A 15,679-nucleotide genomic window follows, 5' to 3' on the forward strand; every position below is an offset into this window, starting at 1 on the left:
TTGAACAACTCCAGCTGCTGCTGGGTTTGAGAGCTGCGTGTGCTCTCTTTTGCCAGGAGTGTCTGCCTCAGTTTTGCGATCTGTAAAATGGAGGGTTTCTGCCAAGATTAGTTTGAAGGCACGCGTTGACCATCACTAAACTAGATATGACTTTGGGGAAAGAAAGAAATGAAGCAGGGAGAGGGCTACTTTACATTAAGTCCTTATCAGTGGAGGATCTCTGTTCTGGGTGGCAGGGAGAGAACTTAGAGAGTCATCTGATAGGGGATGGTGAATAACAGGGAACAGGAAACAAGCAGAATAGGTAAAGGGTGGGGAACAGAGATAAGTTTTCAGAAAGGGCACATGATTTTGTGTGCCTCCAAAATTGTCTAGTGTCAGTGTCTTAAAGATTTTTTTGTCATGCACAAGGTGCTAAGCTTCGCAAAAAATCACATCTTTCAAAATACCTGAAGCTGAGTATCCAAAAATTAATAGTCACACTTGAAAATTTAGGCCTAGCTTCTTTCTGGCAAAGCAGAAGGGAAGCTGAAAGCCATATAGGCTCCTTTCAAAGAAGCTTTGAATGAAAAGATCTTCAGCATTTCTTATTAGACTTCCAATACTGGCAAAGGGGATGTGCTACTTGAAGTATCCTATGTATCCTTAAAGGCAAATGTAGTTCCTAGATAAACTGTGCTTAAAATGTATTTGAAGGTGGATTATTAGGAGGGCTTTTATGCTTTGCCCTAAAATCGATGCAGTGTTTTCTGTAGCTTTTATTGCCATAGGAATCCCAGACTGACAATAATTTTGAAAACAGAGACACTTTTTACAATACAAAATGAAATTAAAAATATCTCAGTGTAAACTGGTGCATACCTATGGGGGACACTCCCCCCCCTTCCAAATATAATAAACATTACTTTTATATTCTTAACTATTAAGAATAGTTAAACAACTTTTGCCCAGACAGACATTAATATCAGTAATTGGTTTGCCATATAGAAAATTACAGTGTATGGCTTGTTTCATACCTGTAAATTCCTCTGTGGGAATGGCTCATTATTTTGAACAAATATCCCAGAATAACATGTGTATGGATATTTTTTCAATTTCTTTGGTTTTGGGGTTTTTTTTGCTTTTTCTTACCAGCTTACTGCAAAAAGTAATCGTAATGTGTATCTCTAGTATGTAGTTAAGATGCCCAGAAATACATCCCTTACCATTTGGCAAGTAAATAACTTTTGAAGCCACACATACACAACATTGTGTGTCTCAATATATTTCAGCTGTTCAAAATTATGGATAGGAGTTCAATAATTATTTTCTATAAGCAACAAGTCTGGTGCATTTGACAGAGTAACAAGAAAGCACTTTTATATACAAGCATTATATACAAGCACATTGTAGCTTATCCTGTGCATTTAAGACTCATAAATTGTGATTCGGCCATTCATGTCACCACGTGTGTGAAGTAAAACATGCCCGGCAATTTGGGGATTTAGGAATTTCAGTTTATTTTTTGTGAGTGCCTTGTGGCTTTTTGACTTTTATTGCAACTAAGTTGTTTCTGTGACATTGAGCGTTTGTCTTATCGAAGAGACGTGTCACCTAGGGGCAAAATGTCATCAAGGTCATCAACATGGTTTTGTGCCACCCTGAGGGAAGGATGGGTTTGCTATGGGCAGAGCCCGTGGCTTTGAACTCCTCTCCTTAGAGGTGAGAGGACTGGCAGTGGTAGGGACAGCTTGTAAAGTTTTGACATTCCCTGGTAGAAATTGAAGGACAAGGTACCTTGAAGGTGGTGATAAAGGGAGAAGCTGTTTAAGTGTGGGAAGCTGTTCCATCCCCAGGAATGAATGAATCCTGGTCCAGAAACGTTGGAAGGAGATTGCCTGGCTGGAGACTAGGGTTGATGCAGCACAGGACTCCATTAACCAGAGCTGCAGTTAGACTCTGGGTGTGTATCTGCTGCAAGCCCACATAGTTTCTACTGGGTGATGCACCACAGTCACTCTTCTTAGCTCCATCCCTCTCTGAGCAGAAAGATTTGGAATGTCTGGGATTCATCCTGTGCTCCAGTCACAGTTGACAAGTGACTCTTTAGAGAATGGACTCAAATGAAGGGGACGTTTTGTGGAGATGTGTTTTGCTTGGTCTTTGGTTTTGTTTGTTTTAGTACCCTGCTGAGTGAGATGTTGTTACCATTCCTGTTAGTTATGGTTTCCCTGTAGGTGGTATCAAAGCTGTTTCCAAAACTATTTGTGAAACCTGTTTTCAGCCGACATGCCCTGAGAATGATGCAACTTCTAACTAAACTGAATTAGGCCAGCAAAATATGAATGGCCTTGCCGAGTCCAAAGTGCTTCTTCGACGTCAGGCCTTTGCTTCAAGGTCCATGTGCTCAATATGGGTCAGACCACTAAGTTAGCTTTCATCTCGTTAAAGGGAAGGGGTCAGAGGATCAAAAGTAAGCCTGTTAAATGAAGCGTGGCAAAAATAAAAAAGGAGAGGTGTTTAGTTTTGACACAACATGTAAGACTTTCTAGATGAGGCCATGTGTTAACGTGCAAGCAAAATTGAGCCTTTTGATTCACAGACTTAAATTAGCCATGCCCCAAATCCAGGGAAAGAGGCCTGAGAATTCCTGGAGTGTAGTATTTCTGAAATGGGGAAGAACCTGGGTTGAAATGCCACTTGTATTTTAAAGGGATTTAATGCCATGCTCCCATGGATTTTGGAAAAGCTAGGGAACAAAGTGTTCTGTGGAGAAATCAGTACCGTGAATACAGCTTTTGGCGTCTTGGAATTGTGAGATTGATGAGGGCTGTGGCAATCTATCAGGCTCTTTATTTCTTCTCTCTTCTGTGATGAAGTGTTATTTATAAAGACTGAAATCTTCACAGGCACCATCATGCAGAAAGAAATGTGCAGGTTTGTTAAGCTGGAAACTACCTTCATGTCCTTTAGTTGATCTTGCTTGTTTTTCTCGAGCCTGATGTGCAAGTAGCTTGAATTCTTGAGTGGTGGGGTGATGTCTTAACCAGCCAGCATCAAAATGGGAAAATGCTTTTGAAAATTTCAAGCTTCACAATTGTTACTTTAATACATAGAATGAATGTCTTGCTGTGTATGCCTGAGGCAGATGGCCAGTGCTGTGTTGTACATGAACTTTATGAAGTGATCTAGCAGTTATTAAGGAAGAGGAAAGATTGTTTGCACTTTTGACAGCCTGAAATCTGTTGTGTTAACATGCGCTGCTTCACGCAGTGGCGTAGAAAGGACCAGTCCCTCGGCTCCTAGAATATATGTGTGAAATCAGTTCCAGCATGTTCCCTTCTCTTATGCTTTGGTTTCTTATGGACTTTTGAGAAAAGATCTAAACTGGAATTCTTTCCACCACCAAATTTCCAAGAAAGAGTAGAAAATTAAACAAGCATGTAGCAGTCAGAACTGGTATTATCATAGAACTTGGGTGCTTAAGAGACTGGCACTGAAGATCGGAAGTCTAGTATGCTTAGTATGCTAAGCCTTATATTAATGCTTTCATCAGGACTAGTGCGTGGAGCTTATGATTATCAGATACCAGAAGGAATAGAATTCAGTTTCACACAGCTTGTTTAAACTAGGAAATTTGGTTTCTTATTCTAGCCTTGTTTCCCCAGGTGGAAAAAAGCCCAAAAAACAACACACACACACACTCCACCACCACCACCCCCACCCCCCCCCCGCAACATTGTAGATCTTCAGATAGGAGTAGGAAATATTGAAGTCCATTCCAGAGTTAGCAGACTTGATATTGAATTTGGGCATGAAAGAGATTTGAGATACGACAAAAGCAAGTACCAGCCTGGGGTGTATCACACAAAGTACTCCCATGAGAAATAGGAACACACTGATTGTATTGCACAAGGCTGAGAGATGATTTGGTCTGACACACAGTGTGCAGTTCTCATTATATTCAAGGAAGGCGAGTTCATAGTCCAACAGGAGAGCAATAAAGATGCCTGGGGAGTGGACGAATGTCAGGGAGGAAACTGGAAAAGCTTTACTTGTTTGGCTTAGTCAAATGAAGGCCGAAAATTGTATGATTTCTCTTTCTAAATAAGTCTGGGTTTAACGTAGATTGAAAATGGTCTTCTCCCTCCCTGCTGGATTGTGTCGATACAGGAAAAAAAGAAAAAGCTTTACAGGCTTTCATTCTTAATGATTACCTCCTGTTTCAATATTGAATTGAAATTTTCAAGGTGTCAGCTCTACCCCTTAGTGAGAATTGGGGGGAGGTGGGGGAAGGTGTCAGAAATATTAGGTAAAAGCTGTTCAGCAGTTTGACGTTCATTTTAGATAGGTTAGCCAGTAGTATTTGCAAATATTTTGAGTTGTACTGATGACTTAAAGATGCTAGGTGGTAGGCTGGGGGAGCGGGGTTGACCTTGTGTTAGCAGCCCTATAATTAGCATTCTGATAACAATCAGATGTGATCTGCAGAGATGACTTCATGTTGAAAGTATTACAAAGTCTTAGTGCAAGTAATCTGTCCATCTTGCTTTTTATGAAGGGTAAGGTTTCCTTAATGTTTCTCTGCTATTGGGGCATGAATGTTTCTATATGAGAACATTATTAGCCATTATTTCAACACTGCTGTAGAGGTATGAAACATATAATTTATGAGTAATTAATTCATGTGGGTGTTGTTCCTGACTGGATGTGTCATCTACCTCTGGAAGCCTGGATAAAATGTTGAATTACAGTATAGTAGAATACCTTGTAATCAAGTGTATGAACTGTCGTGTAGTGGACAAGAAGTATGATTTTATTTTATTTTTTTTTAACCCAGAAGAGAAAGTGATGTAGTTGAAGAGCAGTTGCTGGGACTAGCAAATAATCTAAAAGATAAAATCCCAAATCAGATGAATTTCATCTGAAAAAGGTGCTCAGGTAGTTGTTTTAAAACAAATCAACATAACAGCAGTATATGGCAAGGGATTTATAAGAGTTTTTAAGGTCAGAAAGGATTCTTGGATCATAGCCTTTCCTTTTGCTTAATCCAGTCTATAGAATTCTATTCTTGCTTATGCCTGACCGAAGCTACATGGGAACTGAAGATGAACTACTTAATTTTCAATTATAACTTCTCCTGCCAGGCCATAGTGTAAATTTTCAGATGCTTTCTCACTTTTGATCAATTTATTCTAGAGATCAAGGAGAACAAGGAGAGAAAAAAACTCAGCCTTCTGTGAAACTTGAAGCCACTGTGACTCAACACAATAAAAATTAATGTTCAAGAATGGATTAGAGTTACCAATACTCACTCATTGAACTTCCATCTGAATTGTTGATCATTGGTGGTGGTAGGTACTCTTGTTATCGTATTTTGAACAATAGTCAGTATCATAGCCTCAGAAGATCTTGCTATGGAAATGGAATTAAGGAGTAGATTCTCCCCTTTTCATGATCACTGGGATGGACTTGGCTCATTTCATGTTCTGTTTGAACACGAAAAGTGATGTAGAGCTTCAAAAAGATCTTTCAGAAATTTTTCAGGTTATCGGTGGCTACCGTTGTTAGAGCTGACGTACCTTTGAGTTTCCCTGGGGAGAAGTTGACTTGGACTTTCATGTGAGAACAGTGGCTGTCAAGGAAAGAGCAAAAGCTTCATCTGGGCTGTCGGATGTCCAGAAATCCCCAATTCCTGACTGCTGGGTGTGTGCCCCTCCACATCTCACGCTTCAGCCTTCTTGCGTGTATACAGGCCATCTGCACAGCACATGGGAGGTAGGTCTGAGGCAACCAGATGTGTCGGACTGGCTGTGCAAGTGCGGCAGGGTGCTCGAACCCATGTTTGTCTGCAATTCCTCAGACAAAAAAAAGGCTTGAGTCCTAGATAATCCTTTTACTGCTTCACAAACTGGAGGAAATGGTTATAACTCTGCTGTTTCCCATTCTCTGAGAACAGATGTAAGAGCTTTTTTTTCTTAAGTAGCATTCTCTTCTAGAAAACGCTTTCTTCTAGTGTGTCTAACCCTGACTAAATATGGCAAAGGTAGCATTGCCTTTTGAAAAATTTTGAAAGACCTCCTGTAGGACATCTGGAAAAGAAGACCTACAGCTATCAGGTCCCAAGTGTGAAGCTGAGAATAATATCATTAGATCAGATGGCTTGCAAATGTAATGATGCTGACTATTTTAGATAGCACCTTTTCACTCTGAAATGAGAACAGTGGTATTATCTGAGAAACATCTCATTAATGATAGTAGTCATCTCTTTGCAAATCAAAGCTTATTTTTGATGGGAAACCCAACTTGCTTAAAGCATTCTGACATGCTGAAAGTACAGAACTGAAATTTATGATAAAATAAAACCCTAAGGGTAAATAACATTTACAAGTGCTGTTGTCTTATGATATTCAATCTCTGGCTGGATATAGGAGTGTTTTGAATGAGTAATATGGCAGTAGCATAAAATCAGGAAATGAGAGAATTGAAGGCCATTATTTTGTAGCAAAATTATTAGGTAGTCTGAAATAAGAGTCGTGCAAGTTATCATTTAGGCAACAGATCAGTCTGTAACAGATACAGATTTTTCTTTCTCCAGGAACAACTAATTAAAGACAGGCTCGGAATTTCTTATTAATTTCTGTGGAGTTGTACTCCACAAAAGAGGTTTTGTAAGGATGTCATGCACACAGGTTTATTAATCTTCTGTATTGTCTAGGTCGTTTTTTGTTACTTATTTTTCTTAAACGTTGTCATTTAGGGGAGGTATGGAAGCGTTTCTAATGCTTTGAATGTAATATAACATTTTTCAGTTGTGATAAATTTTAAAGATGACTTTTTAGATGAATGTAGATTGTTCTAACAAAAGCGGCAATTGAAAGGCCTAAAAAAGTGCCCTTACTAGTTAAAGTCAATTAGCTAGAAATGGCTATAATATTTTTTTGGTGACAATTTAGAAAACTTACTGATAACATCAGATTTTTTTTTTTTTTTTTTTTTCCTCTCCAAGAATCATGTTCTGCATTTACAAGTCTGACACAGCCACCACCAACGCTGGGTTAGGATCCAGGAACACGGGAGAGATGGTGCTTCTCTTTGCATGGTGGTCCTGCTGCTTCTGTGACCATCAGGCTGACGGGTCAGTCGAGCAAGCTGATGGGACAGAAAACAAAACCACTGAGAAAGAGAGAGCTTGGGAAGACCAAACTTGTTTTGTTCTTCCCCGCCAATTTACGTGCAGAACTGAGCCTGTGATCATGCAGCTAATTTGAAGGAGGAGGGTGGGACGGCTGCTTTGCAGCCTGAGGTCGCATTGGATTTTGTCATGTGAAACTGTGCCCTGAGTTGCACTTGCTTATGTTATGGTTTAGCTGTTTTGAGAGAGAAAGATGGTAAGTAGCTGTGGTGTTCAGAGAAATGTAAGTAAAGAAAGTCCAGTAGAACAGGACTGTGATACGAGATGTATCCAAGCTGGAGAGCTCGCTATAGCACTTACAGCAGATTCCAGATGGCTGCTGGTTGTCAGGCTTTTGCTGTCCGTCTTCTCCCACCTCTGTGAAGTGGGGCCCTGCTTTTTCAAGCACTTGGAATTCCGTCTGCTGGTTCGGTAGTGCTGGGCGAGAGGTAGGTATTGTTTTAATCGTAGCTTTAGGACTTCTTTTTTTAGCAACAGTTAGTGATAGCAGTCGTAACTTAAGCTTGGGGGGCTGCCAGTTGGCAGAGGGATGCTGGTAGCTCTCGAGGAGGGAAGGCTCGAGTTGGAGCTGTGAGGGAGACGTGGGCTGCGGAGGTCAGACTGTGGGGTAGCGACAAACATATCCTGTCCAATACGACAGTATGCAGGAAAAGATTTACATAAACGTGGAAAAGCTAGTTTCAAGAATGAACCTTACCCTTTGAATTCAGAATTCTTTTGTGCAACTCAAGGGCTCCCAAAATAGTTAAATCTTGATGTTACAGGCGCAGCAGCCTCTCTTATGCTATCGTGTATCTACTATAGCTCTAAGGGACCAGGTATGGATTTAGCTGTAGATCTTTTGAAGTAAAGGCCCTGATGTACCTATTAGTATTACTAAAACTCAATGTTAGAGCCAGTTAAAATGGTTACTCTTCATGCTCTAACTTGACTGCGATCTGTGCAATACTTAAGACGGAATAACCCTTGGCAATTCTTTACAGCAATGACAAATTACAGAGGGAGCAAAAAGAACGTTTTGGCATGGAGATTGGTATTGGATGTGATAAGCAATACTTAAACACACATTATAATTGTTTACCTGGCAGTGGCGCAGAGAGAGGGTACTCATGACAGCTGTACTCATGACCGATACTGAAGAGAAGGACGTGGGATCCTTGGCTGGGCGCCTCTGTTTTCCACCCTGGCAAAGATGCTCCCCAGTAAGTTTATCGCTTACCAGTGTGTGGGATGAGTGGGAGAAACAGAGGATGTTCCCATCATCAGGAAGTCATCACGATCTATTGTGTTAACTTTGCGTGACATTGTCAAAGAGAGAGGGGAAGAGAAAAAAAAGCCATTCATTGAGCACATTTGTTTTCAAGCAGTACAGAAAGAGGAGCTGTCTTCAGTTTTAAGTGCGTTGATTGAAAAGTATTTTCACACCAGCACATCGTGACTAATGTTCCATGCAGTCATGTTCCCGCCTGTCACTTTCAGATGTGGTTTTTGTGCAGCTGCAGGAAGGAGTTCATTTAACCCCAGCCAGGCACCTGACAACATGAAGGGAAAGGCTGCTTGTGCTCGGAGCGCTGTTCTAGCAAGTGAACTTTCTGGAATAAGGATTGCACCTTAATTGCTGTGTTTTTTTGGGTGGGAGCCGTGGGGGATGAGAGCTGACAGCAAATTGTTAGGGACACAGGACAAATGGATGTCTAGCTGAGCTCTTGAAGACTGTGGTTGAGTGGGGAGGAAACAAAACATCATCTTGTCTTATTGGCATTTTAAGGACAGAGTGGAGAAGCTGGGAATGACAGAGTATCCTCTTAAGAGATGTGTTTGTTTTGTTATGAATGTCAGCAGTGCCTCTCTAGCAATTTGATTCCAAGTTTAATGAACTTCTGATTGCGTTTGCATGTTCTGCAACCAGGGAAAATGTGTCTAGCTGCAATTTTCAGTCTCAGTCATAGAACAAACAAGATGTGACCTCTGTTTCCAAGAGTTCAGGACGCTTACATGCCCATGACAGAGGTGCTATTAAAATCGTGCCAGGTAAGACATATTATATAGGCCACTGGTTTGTTTTTGGCGTGGTCTCTTGAAAAGAATTGGAAAGTGTCCAGTGCTGACCTCAGTCTTTTTGTGGGCTAAATTAATGTCTTTATTCTGCTTGGCAGTGTGGGCCAAGAAGAATTCTGAAATGAATGCAAGAATTTGTGGTGTGCAAGATGTCTGAAAGTACCCTCAATTGTTTTTGTGTTTCATCAGTGTGGTGTTACAAATGGGCCTGTGTATCGCAGAGGAGTCTGCGAGCCCTTACTGATTGACAATGTGAATGGTGTAGCAGGAGGGGCTGTGCTGGTGCCTTTTTAAGTGGGGAAATATCCATCTTGCACTGTTGTTGGAAGTAATTATGAATCTGTTTTCATTTGAGGAAAGAAAAGCCCAGTAGGTGTCATTTCATATTTAAAATGTGAAGCTGAGGCATAAATTAGTGTCCTGCTGCTACTAATCCATGGAGGAGTCAAGAGCTTTGAAGTAGAAACAGACCCAAATTCTAAATGTTACTGGCGGTACAAAAGAAGTACATCATGCAGCAAGGTGAGGTTTAGGCTTGTCCGTTTTTATGAGACTATACTAAAAGAAAAACTGAAAACAGTCTTAGATCGTTTTTGATGTAGGAAGTGGAAAAAATCCTGTCTTCTACTCTGGACATGTCCAGCCTCAGGTTTGCTGCTCTAACAGGAGGAATTATTTTTTGGAATGACAATGTTCATTGGGAGCTCTCACTCCTTCACGGAGAACATATCTTTTTTCCTCAAGACCAGGCTGGGCAGAACCTCTTGCTTTGACAAGAATTAGGACTGGGACCTCAAGTGCTGGGCTGTGCCCTCTGCTTTTGTTCTGTTGCTTCCTAACAGGCTTCAGGTCCAGTCTTTTGACTCTCTAAACTCTTCTGTACCTGTAAGTTGGAGATGATGCTAGCTTACTCAGTGATGATATTTGAAGGTGAAATTGGTGGTGGTGAAACCTCAATGGTGAAGCCATCAAGGGGCTGGTGACAGCCCAGCTCCACATCTGTCATGATTTATGGGTACAGGGTGGTGACCTGTCAAATGGGGGAGTTGCCCGCAACTGCGGTGGTCTGGTGTAGTAGGAAGCTTGAAGCAAGCAGAGCAGAAACAATGGCTCAAATATTAACACTTGCAGATGGTTGTAGGGCGTGGAAGAGCTGCTGGCTCTGAGGCATGTTGCTGTGCTTCCCAGATTGCTTCTCAGCCAGGGATGGGCAAGAGGGCTGAGACTTGAGTGTTTTTCAGAAGAGACTGTGGCAGAGCCTTGAGTATGGGATGTGGGAGTTGATGGGAGCTGGTCAGAAAAGGCAAATTCACTCATCTGACCCTTGAGGGTGTCTCGAAAAGCGTGGACTGCCTTCGCTATAGGCAAGGGAGCGGACTCTTTGCCTAAGCTCCCCTTCTCCAGATCCTTTTTATTGCTACTGTATGGAATTAAATAGATGGGAATTAAGTGGATTCTTATGCGTGTTCCCTGTTCATTGCAGATTCCCAAAGGACAGTTTTAGTCTCTGTGGTGGGTAAATAGGGCTGACCCTCTGAGTCCTGCAACTGAAGTCCCCGTCTGAGCACCAGAGGAACGGGACTGCGTGCCAGGAGAGGTAAAAGCACAAGGTCTGGCACTGGAGGAGCTCGCTTGGAGGGGGAGGAGGCAGGAAGGATGTAAGTGTGTATTTAGGCCCGCTTCAAGGAAGGCTGCAAAGAGGCATTGGCATTTATATACGGGAGTTAACACATAGGTTTGGTGGTGGGGTTTTTTTCTAGTTAAAAAGACCAGGTTCAGTCTGAGTAAAAATTGGCCTTTCCTCAAAGTTATTCAACTTCAGTCGTCCTTCTCGTGTCGCTGGCTGTGCAGCTGCCATGGCCTCCCGCAGCAGGCAAACTTGAACACTAGGTGTAGGGAAACCATAGGAAACACTCACTTCCACCCTTTCTCTTGTTTGTGAGGCAGCTTTTTTTTATAGCCATTGTGAATGTGTCCAAAAGTAGCAAAGAGCTTGAAAGGCCCCTCTGCATTTCTTCTTCCTTTTTCAGGTTAGCTTCAGCTTCTCCCCGTGTTTTCCTCCAGTAAGTGGATGTTACTGGTACTTACACAAGGAACCTTAAAATCAACAGATAAAAATTATTGGAATGGAGAGAATCAGAGAATCATAGAATAGTTTGGGTTGGAAGGGACCTGTAGAGGCCATCTAGTCCAACTCCACTGCAGTGAGCAGGGACATCTTCAACCAGATCAGGTTGCTCAGAGCCCTGTCCAACCTGACCTTGAATGTTGCCAGGGATGGGGCATCTACCACCTCTCTGGGCAACATGTGCCAGTGCTTCACCACCCTCATTGTGAAAAATTTCTTCCTTAGATCTAGTCTAAATCTGCCCTGTTTTAGTTTAAAACATTACCCCTTGTCCTGTTGCTATAGGTCCTGCTAAAAAGTCTGTCCCCATCTTTCTTATAAGCTCCCTTTAAGTACTGGACGGCTGCAGTAAGGTCTCTCCAGAGCCTTCTCTTCTCCAGGCTGAACAACCCCAACTCTCTCAGCCTGTCCTCATAGGAGAGGTGTTCCATCTCTCTGATAATTTTTGTGTCCCTCCTCTGAACTCTCTCCAACAGGTCCATGTCTTTCTGTGCTGAGGGCTCCAGAGCTGGATGCAGTGCTCCAGGTGGGGTCTCACCAGAACACAGTAGAGGGACAGAATCGCCTCCCTTGACCTGCTGGCCACACTGCTTTTGATGCAGCCCAGGATATGGTTGGCCTTCTGGGCTACAAAAAGGGGGTCTTCAGTATTTTTGTTTCAAAGTTTGGTGCATGTGAGCTTTGCCTCTTGCACAGCACTGTGAACCATGTGGACAACCTGCCTGTGAAGGAGAACTTCAGCACCAGGGGAGGTTTCTGCCTGGGTCCTCTGTACTGCTCAGTTTAATGAGGCATGCTGGCTTTTGGCAGGTTTCCGACTGGCTGCCACTCCATGCCACTGTCTCTCATTAGGTAGGATGTTTTTAGGTGCTGGATTGAATTTACTTCCATCCCGTGCAGACCTGGTGGTGGTCTGCTTTTTACACACTTCAATTTACAGACCTAGCAACAAGCTACTAAATTATTAAGCTGGGGTTTTAATAGAAACCCCTGTGTAGGCTTAAATTGTTTCCACTCTATTTGGAGTTTCCTGCTCTGCTGGTTTTTATTTTGTGCCGTGAATGAAAGTGTGGAGGGAGGAATTCACAGGAAAGCACAGAGGCAAAAAGGAGAAATTCAGCCTGAGAGCACTAGAAAGTACAGGCAAAATAAAAGGTTAATTGGTACTGTGTCCAGCTCTGATGGATGTGATAGGTAGGAAAAGAAAGCTTCCCAATCCCCATAACAGTTCAGTGGAAACTTGTGTGTTTGTTTTCAATGCTGTTTGTAACTTAGGTTTCTCAATAAAATATTTTCTTGCCCAACTGTTTTTGTCTTGACCTCTTCCCCAGGGCTTGAAAGGGACGTTTGTCAGGAAACACAGCTCCCCTAGTTCTTCCCCCAGTGTCAAACACTGTGCTGCCAGCGGGACGGCAGTGCTCAGTTGGGTGGGACTTCCCTCCTCGGCGGGGGATCCCCCTTCCAGCTTTGCACCCAGTCCTCCCCTTGCTGCAGGCTCTCCCCTACAGCCCCACACCACTGTGCACCGCGTCAGGATTACACTTGCCCGTTAAGTACTATGTAAGTCAGATCTGGTCAGCACAGCTTGTTTTTTAGCAGTGCACCGGTAAATTTGTGTCATCCCTGATGACAGGTACGGTCACTGTCCCCCACCGAATGGGTTGACACTGTCACACAGTTAAAGCGAGGGATGTTGTTTGAACCAGGGACTCCTGGTAGACCAGGAATCCTCAGCACCAATGCCCTGAGGCTGCTTCATTGTGAGCAGTGACCTCCTTCCTCTGGGGGTAATTAGATGGCAGAGGTTTGGGAAAACGGTGATGAGAGGAGGCAGTGGGCTAAAACTGGTCAGCATGTGTCCACTCCTGCCCTTCACTCGGCAGCTGCTTGCAGGCATGCGCTGAGTCCCAAGCGAGGGGACCGCTTTCCACCACGACAGCGTGTGGCTGCAGGATGCATTCCAACTGCTCAGACATACCAGTTTGAAGAGCCATCATAGCGGAGCAACTGGGGTTGTCGAGCAAGGCTACAAAGAGCTGAAGCAACCGAGCTTCAGGTGTGTGCTTGAGGGCGTGGAGCAGATCTATTGCTGAGCTCTCTGAATGTATGTTATGTCTTAAAACATGTAAAACAGCTTAAACCGTGGGACTTGGCTCATGTGCATGCGGTACTAGCAGCTATCGGCTGAATCCTGCCTGGAGTTTACAGGTCTGGCTGAAGAGAAAGTTGGGCTGTGAATTGTAAAGGCTGCCTTCGTCACTCAGTGGCAGGAATAGCACTGCAGTTCCTGTCATTGTCATCACACTAAAGCTGTGTTTGGGTACTTACTGTGTTTAATTGCATGGCTGATTTACTTAATGTCTCTCCTGGGGTCACTCATAACACATTATTTTTAGGATTCGGGGAAATCAGGGACACTAGTAATCCATTGTGGTTTTCTCCCAAAGGCAGGAGTTTTCCAGACGGTGATGGTAATAACAGCAGTGGCTTAGTCGCAGAGTAATCTGGCTAAGATTATGAAATTAGCACTGGCAACTATGGTAGAGCTTTAATGCTTGTGAATGAACAATCTCCACTGAAAGTATACTACAGGTGTAGGAGGAGGCCACAAGTTCCCAGGGTTTGAATAACTTGGAGGATATACATATAGTTTACTGGGAAATCCCTGGCAGTGCCTCTTGGCTTTCAACCCTGTAAATAAAGGATTTTCTGATCAAATACTCAGTGTTTAAGTGTAGAACTGAGGTGGTTGTATCTCCTCCCTGGTATACATCTATGAATCATTCTGTTTCATGACAAACTTCTTGTGCCCTAAGAGAGGAGCTTCTTTGTACCTGGCTGGTAGCTCCAGTGGGGCGTCTAACGTGCTTCTGGATTGCTTTTAGGAAAGACAACCTGCTGAAAGGCCTGTGGTAACAGTCGGCCTAATGCACCTTGCTCTGCTTGTTGTTTTTAAACAGATGGACCTCTCTGTGGAAACTCTTTATAGCTTCATGCAGGAGCGCCAGAAGAAGTATGCCAAGTATGCGGAGCAGATCCAGAAGGTCAATGAGATGTCTGCCATCCTCCGCCGTATACAGATGGGCATCGACCAGACGATCCCGCTGATGGAGCGGCTGAACAGCATGCTGCCAGAGAGCGAGAGGCTGGAGCCCTTCAGCATGAAACCCGACCGGGAGCTAAAGTCTTAGCTGATCTGGCGGGCTCTCCCTCCTTGCCTTCCACCCTCCAGTGTTTGGCACAGATGCACTTCCAACGGGCTGGGCTGGCAGAAGCGTGAAGCGGACGGCAGTGCTGCTTGACTCTCTGCCAGGGCATCGGAGGAAGAGCAGCGTCAGCTGCCAGAACTGGGCAGCCAGGAGTCCAGGAGCTCCCTGGTCCCGTCGTCTGGAGAAGATGATTTACCGTTCTTTCATCTCCCTCCTCTTGCCCTCTTGTCTCCTTTACCACTGCCTGTGCAGAGACATTTGTTTCATTGCTGTGACTAGATTGGGGTTGACAGAGCAGGAGTTTGCTTTCATCTGGGTTTTTTTTTTTTTTTTCTACTAGAAAAATTCAAAGGGATACAGGGTGTGACAAACCCTCTTAACATGGTTTTTGTGCCACTGGGGTGGCAGGTATTTCTGAGATCCCCTGGCCTTGGAAATATGTATGTTTTATAGGTGAAAGTGCAAGAGCCAGGAGCTGGCTTATTAAAACTGCCTATTATCATAATTAACATGGTTTGCATGGCAGGGTTTTGGCATGTTGTCCTCCTTGAGGCTCCTGTTTTTATGGGCTCACTAATTCATGAGGCTGTAAAGGAATAACTGTCCAGATGTGTATGTCTGTTAATGTTAAGCAAGTCTTAGCGTTCCCCTCCCCCTTGCCCTGGCAATGTCTCTGTGCCCCAGCTGGTGGCATTTCATGTCCCTCACCTTGCACAGTGATTCTGACAGGCACTGGCACTGACCTGCTCACTTTGCATCTCAAACTTGGACATGAGGTGTCTTTTTTTTATTGGGACACTCCAATTATCATGGTGCTGTCTTTTTCTGCTAGAGGGATGTAGCTTTACTTTCAAGTGTATAGAGTTGGAGGGGGGAGATACGAGACATCCTTTAGGTCTTCTCCTTGGCTTAGCTGCCATCATGCCAAGAACTTGCCTGAGCGCGGTGTTTCATGATTGAAGCCACACGGCCCTTTGGGACTGCGCTGAGTGAACTGCTCTAAAGGCAACAGGATGCTCTTGCCTTCTCCCAAGCCGAGGGCCCCGCTGGGAGGCAGGCAGCATGTCCGGGCGCTGGGCTGGCCCGTAGGAGGTGGGTTGGTTGCCACGC

The 15,679-nt window shown here is 43.7% G+C and overlaps 1 protein-coding gene across 2 annotated transcripts in view; it reads left to right on the forward strand.

The window, feature by feature from the left end:
- The window catches only part of BORCS5 (BLOC-1 related complex subunit 5), a gene marked incomplete at its 5' end in the record, with an annotated part of 74,712 nt that extends 59,616 nt beyond the window's left edge, over positions 1 to 15,096 (forward strand). For both annotated transcript variants that reach the window (XM_082013943.1, XM_082013944.1), the window contains one exon: positions 14,321 to 15,096. In XM_082013943.1, the coding sequence (XP_081870069.1) occupies positions 14,321 to 14,551 (231 nt within the window). In that variant the 3' untranslated portion in view covers positions 14,552 to 15,096. The remainder of the gene's footprint in view (positions 1 to 14,320) is intronic.
- Between the last annotated feature and the right edge of the window lie 583 nt (positions 15,097 to 15,679).

This window comes from Phaethon aethereus (genome assembly GCF_964289735.1).
Source record: "Phaethon aethereus genome assembly, chromosome: 1".
Lineage (NCBI taxonomy): Eukaryota > Metazoa > Chordata > Aves > Phaethontiformes > Phaethontidae > Phaethon > Phaethon aethereus.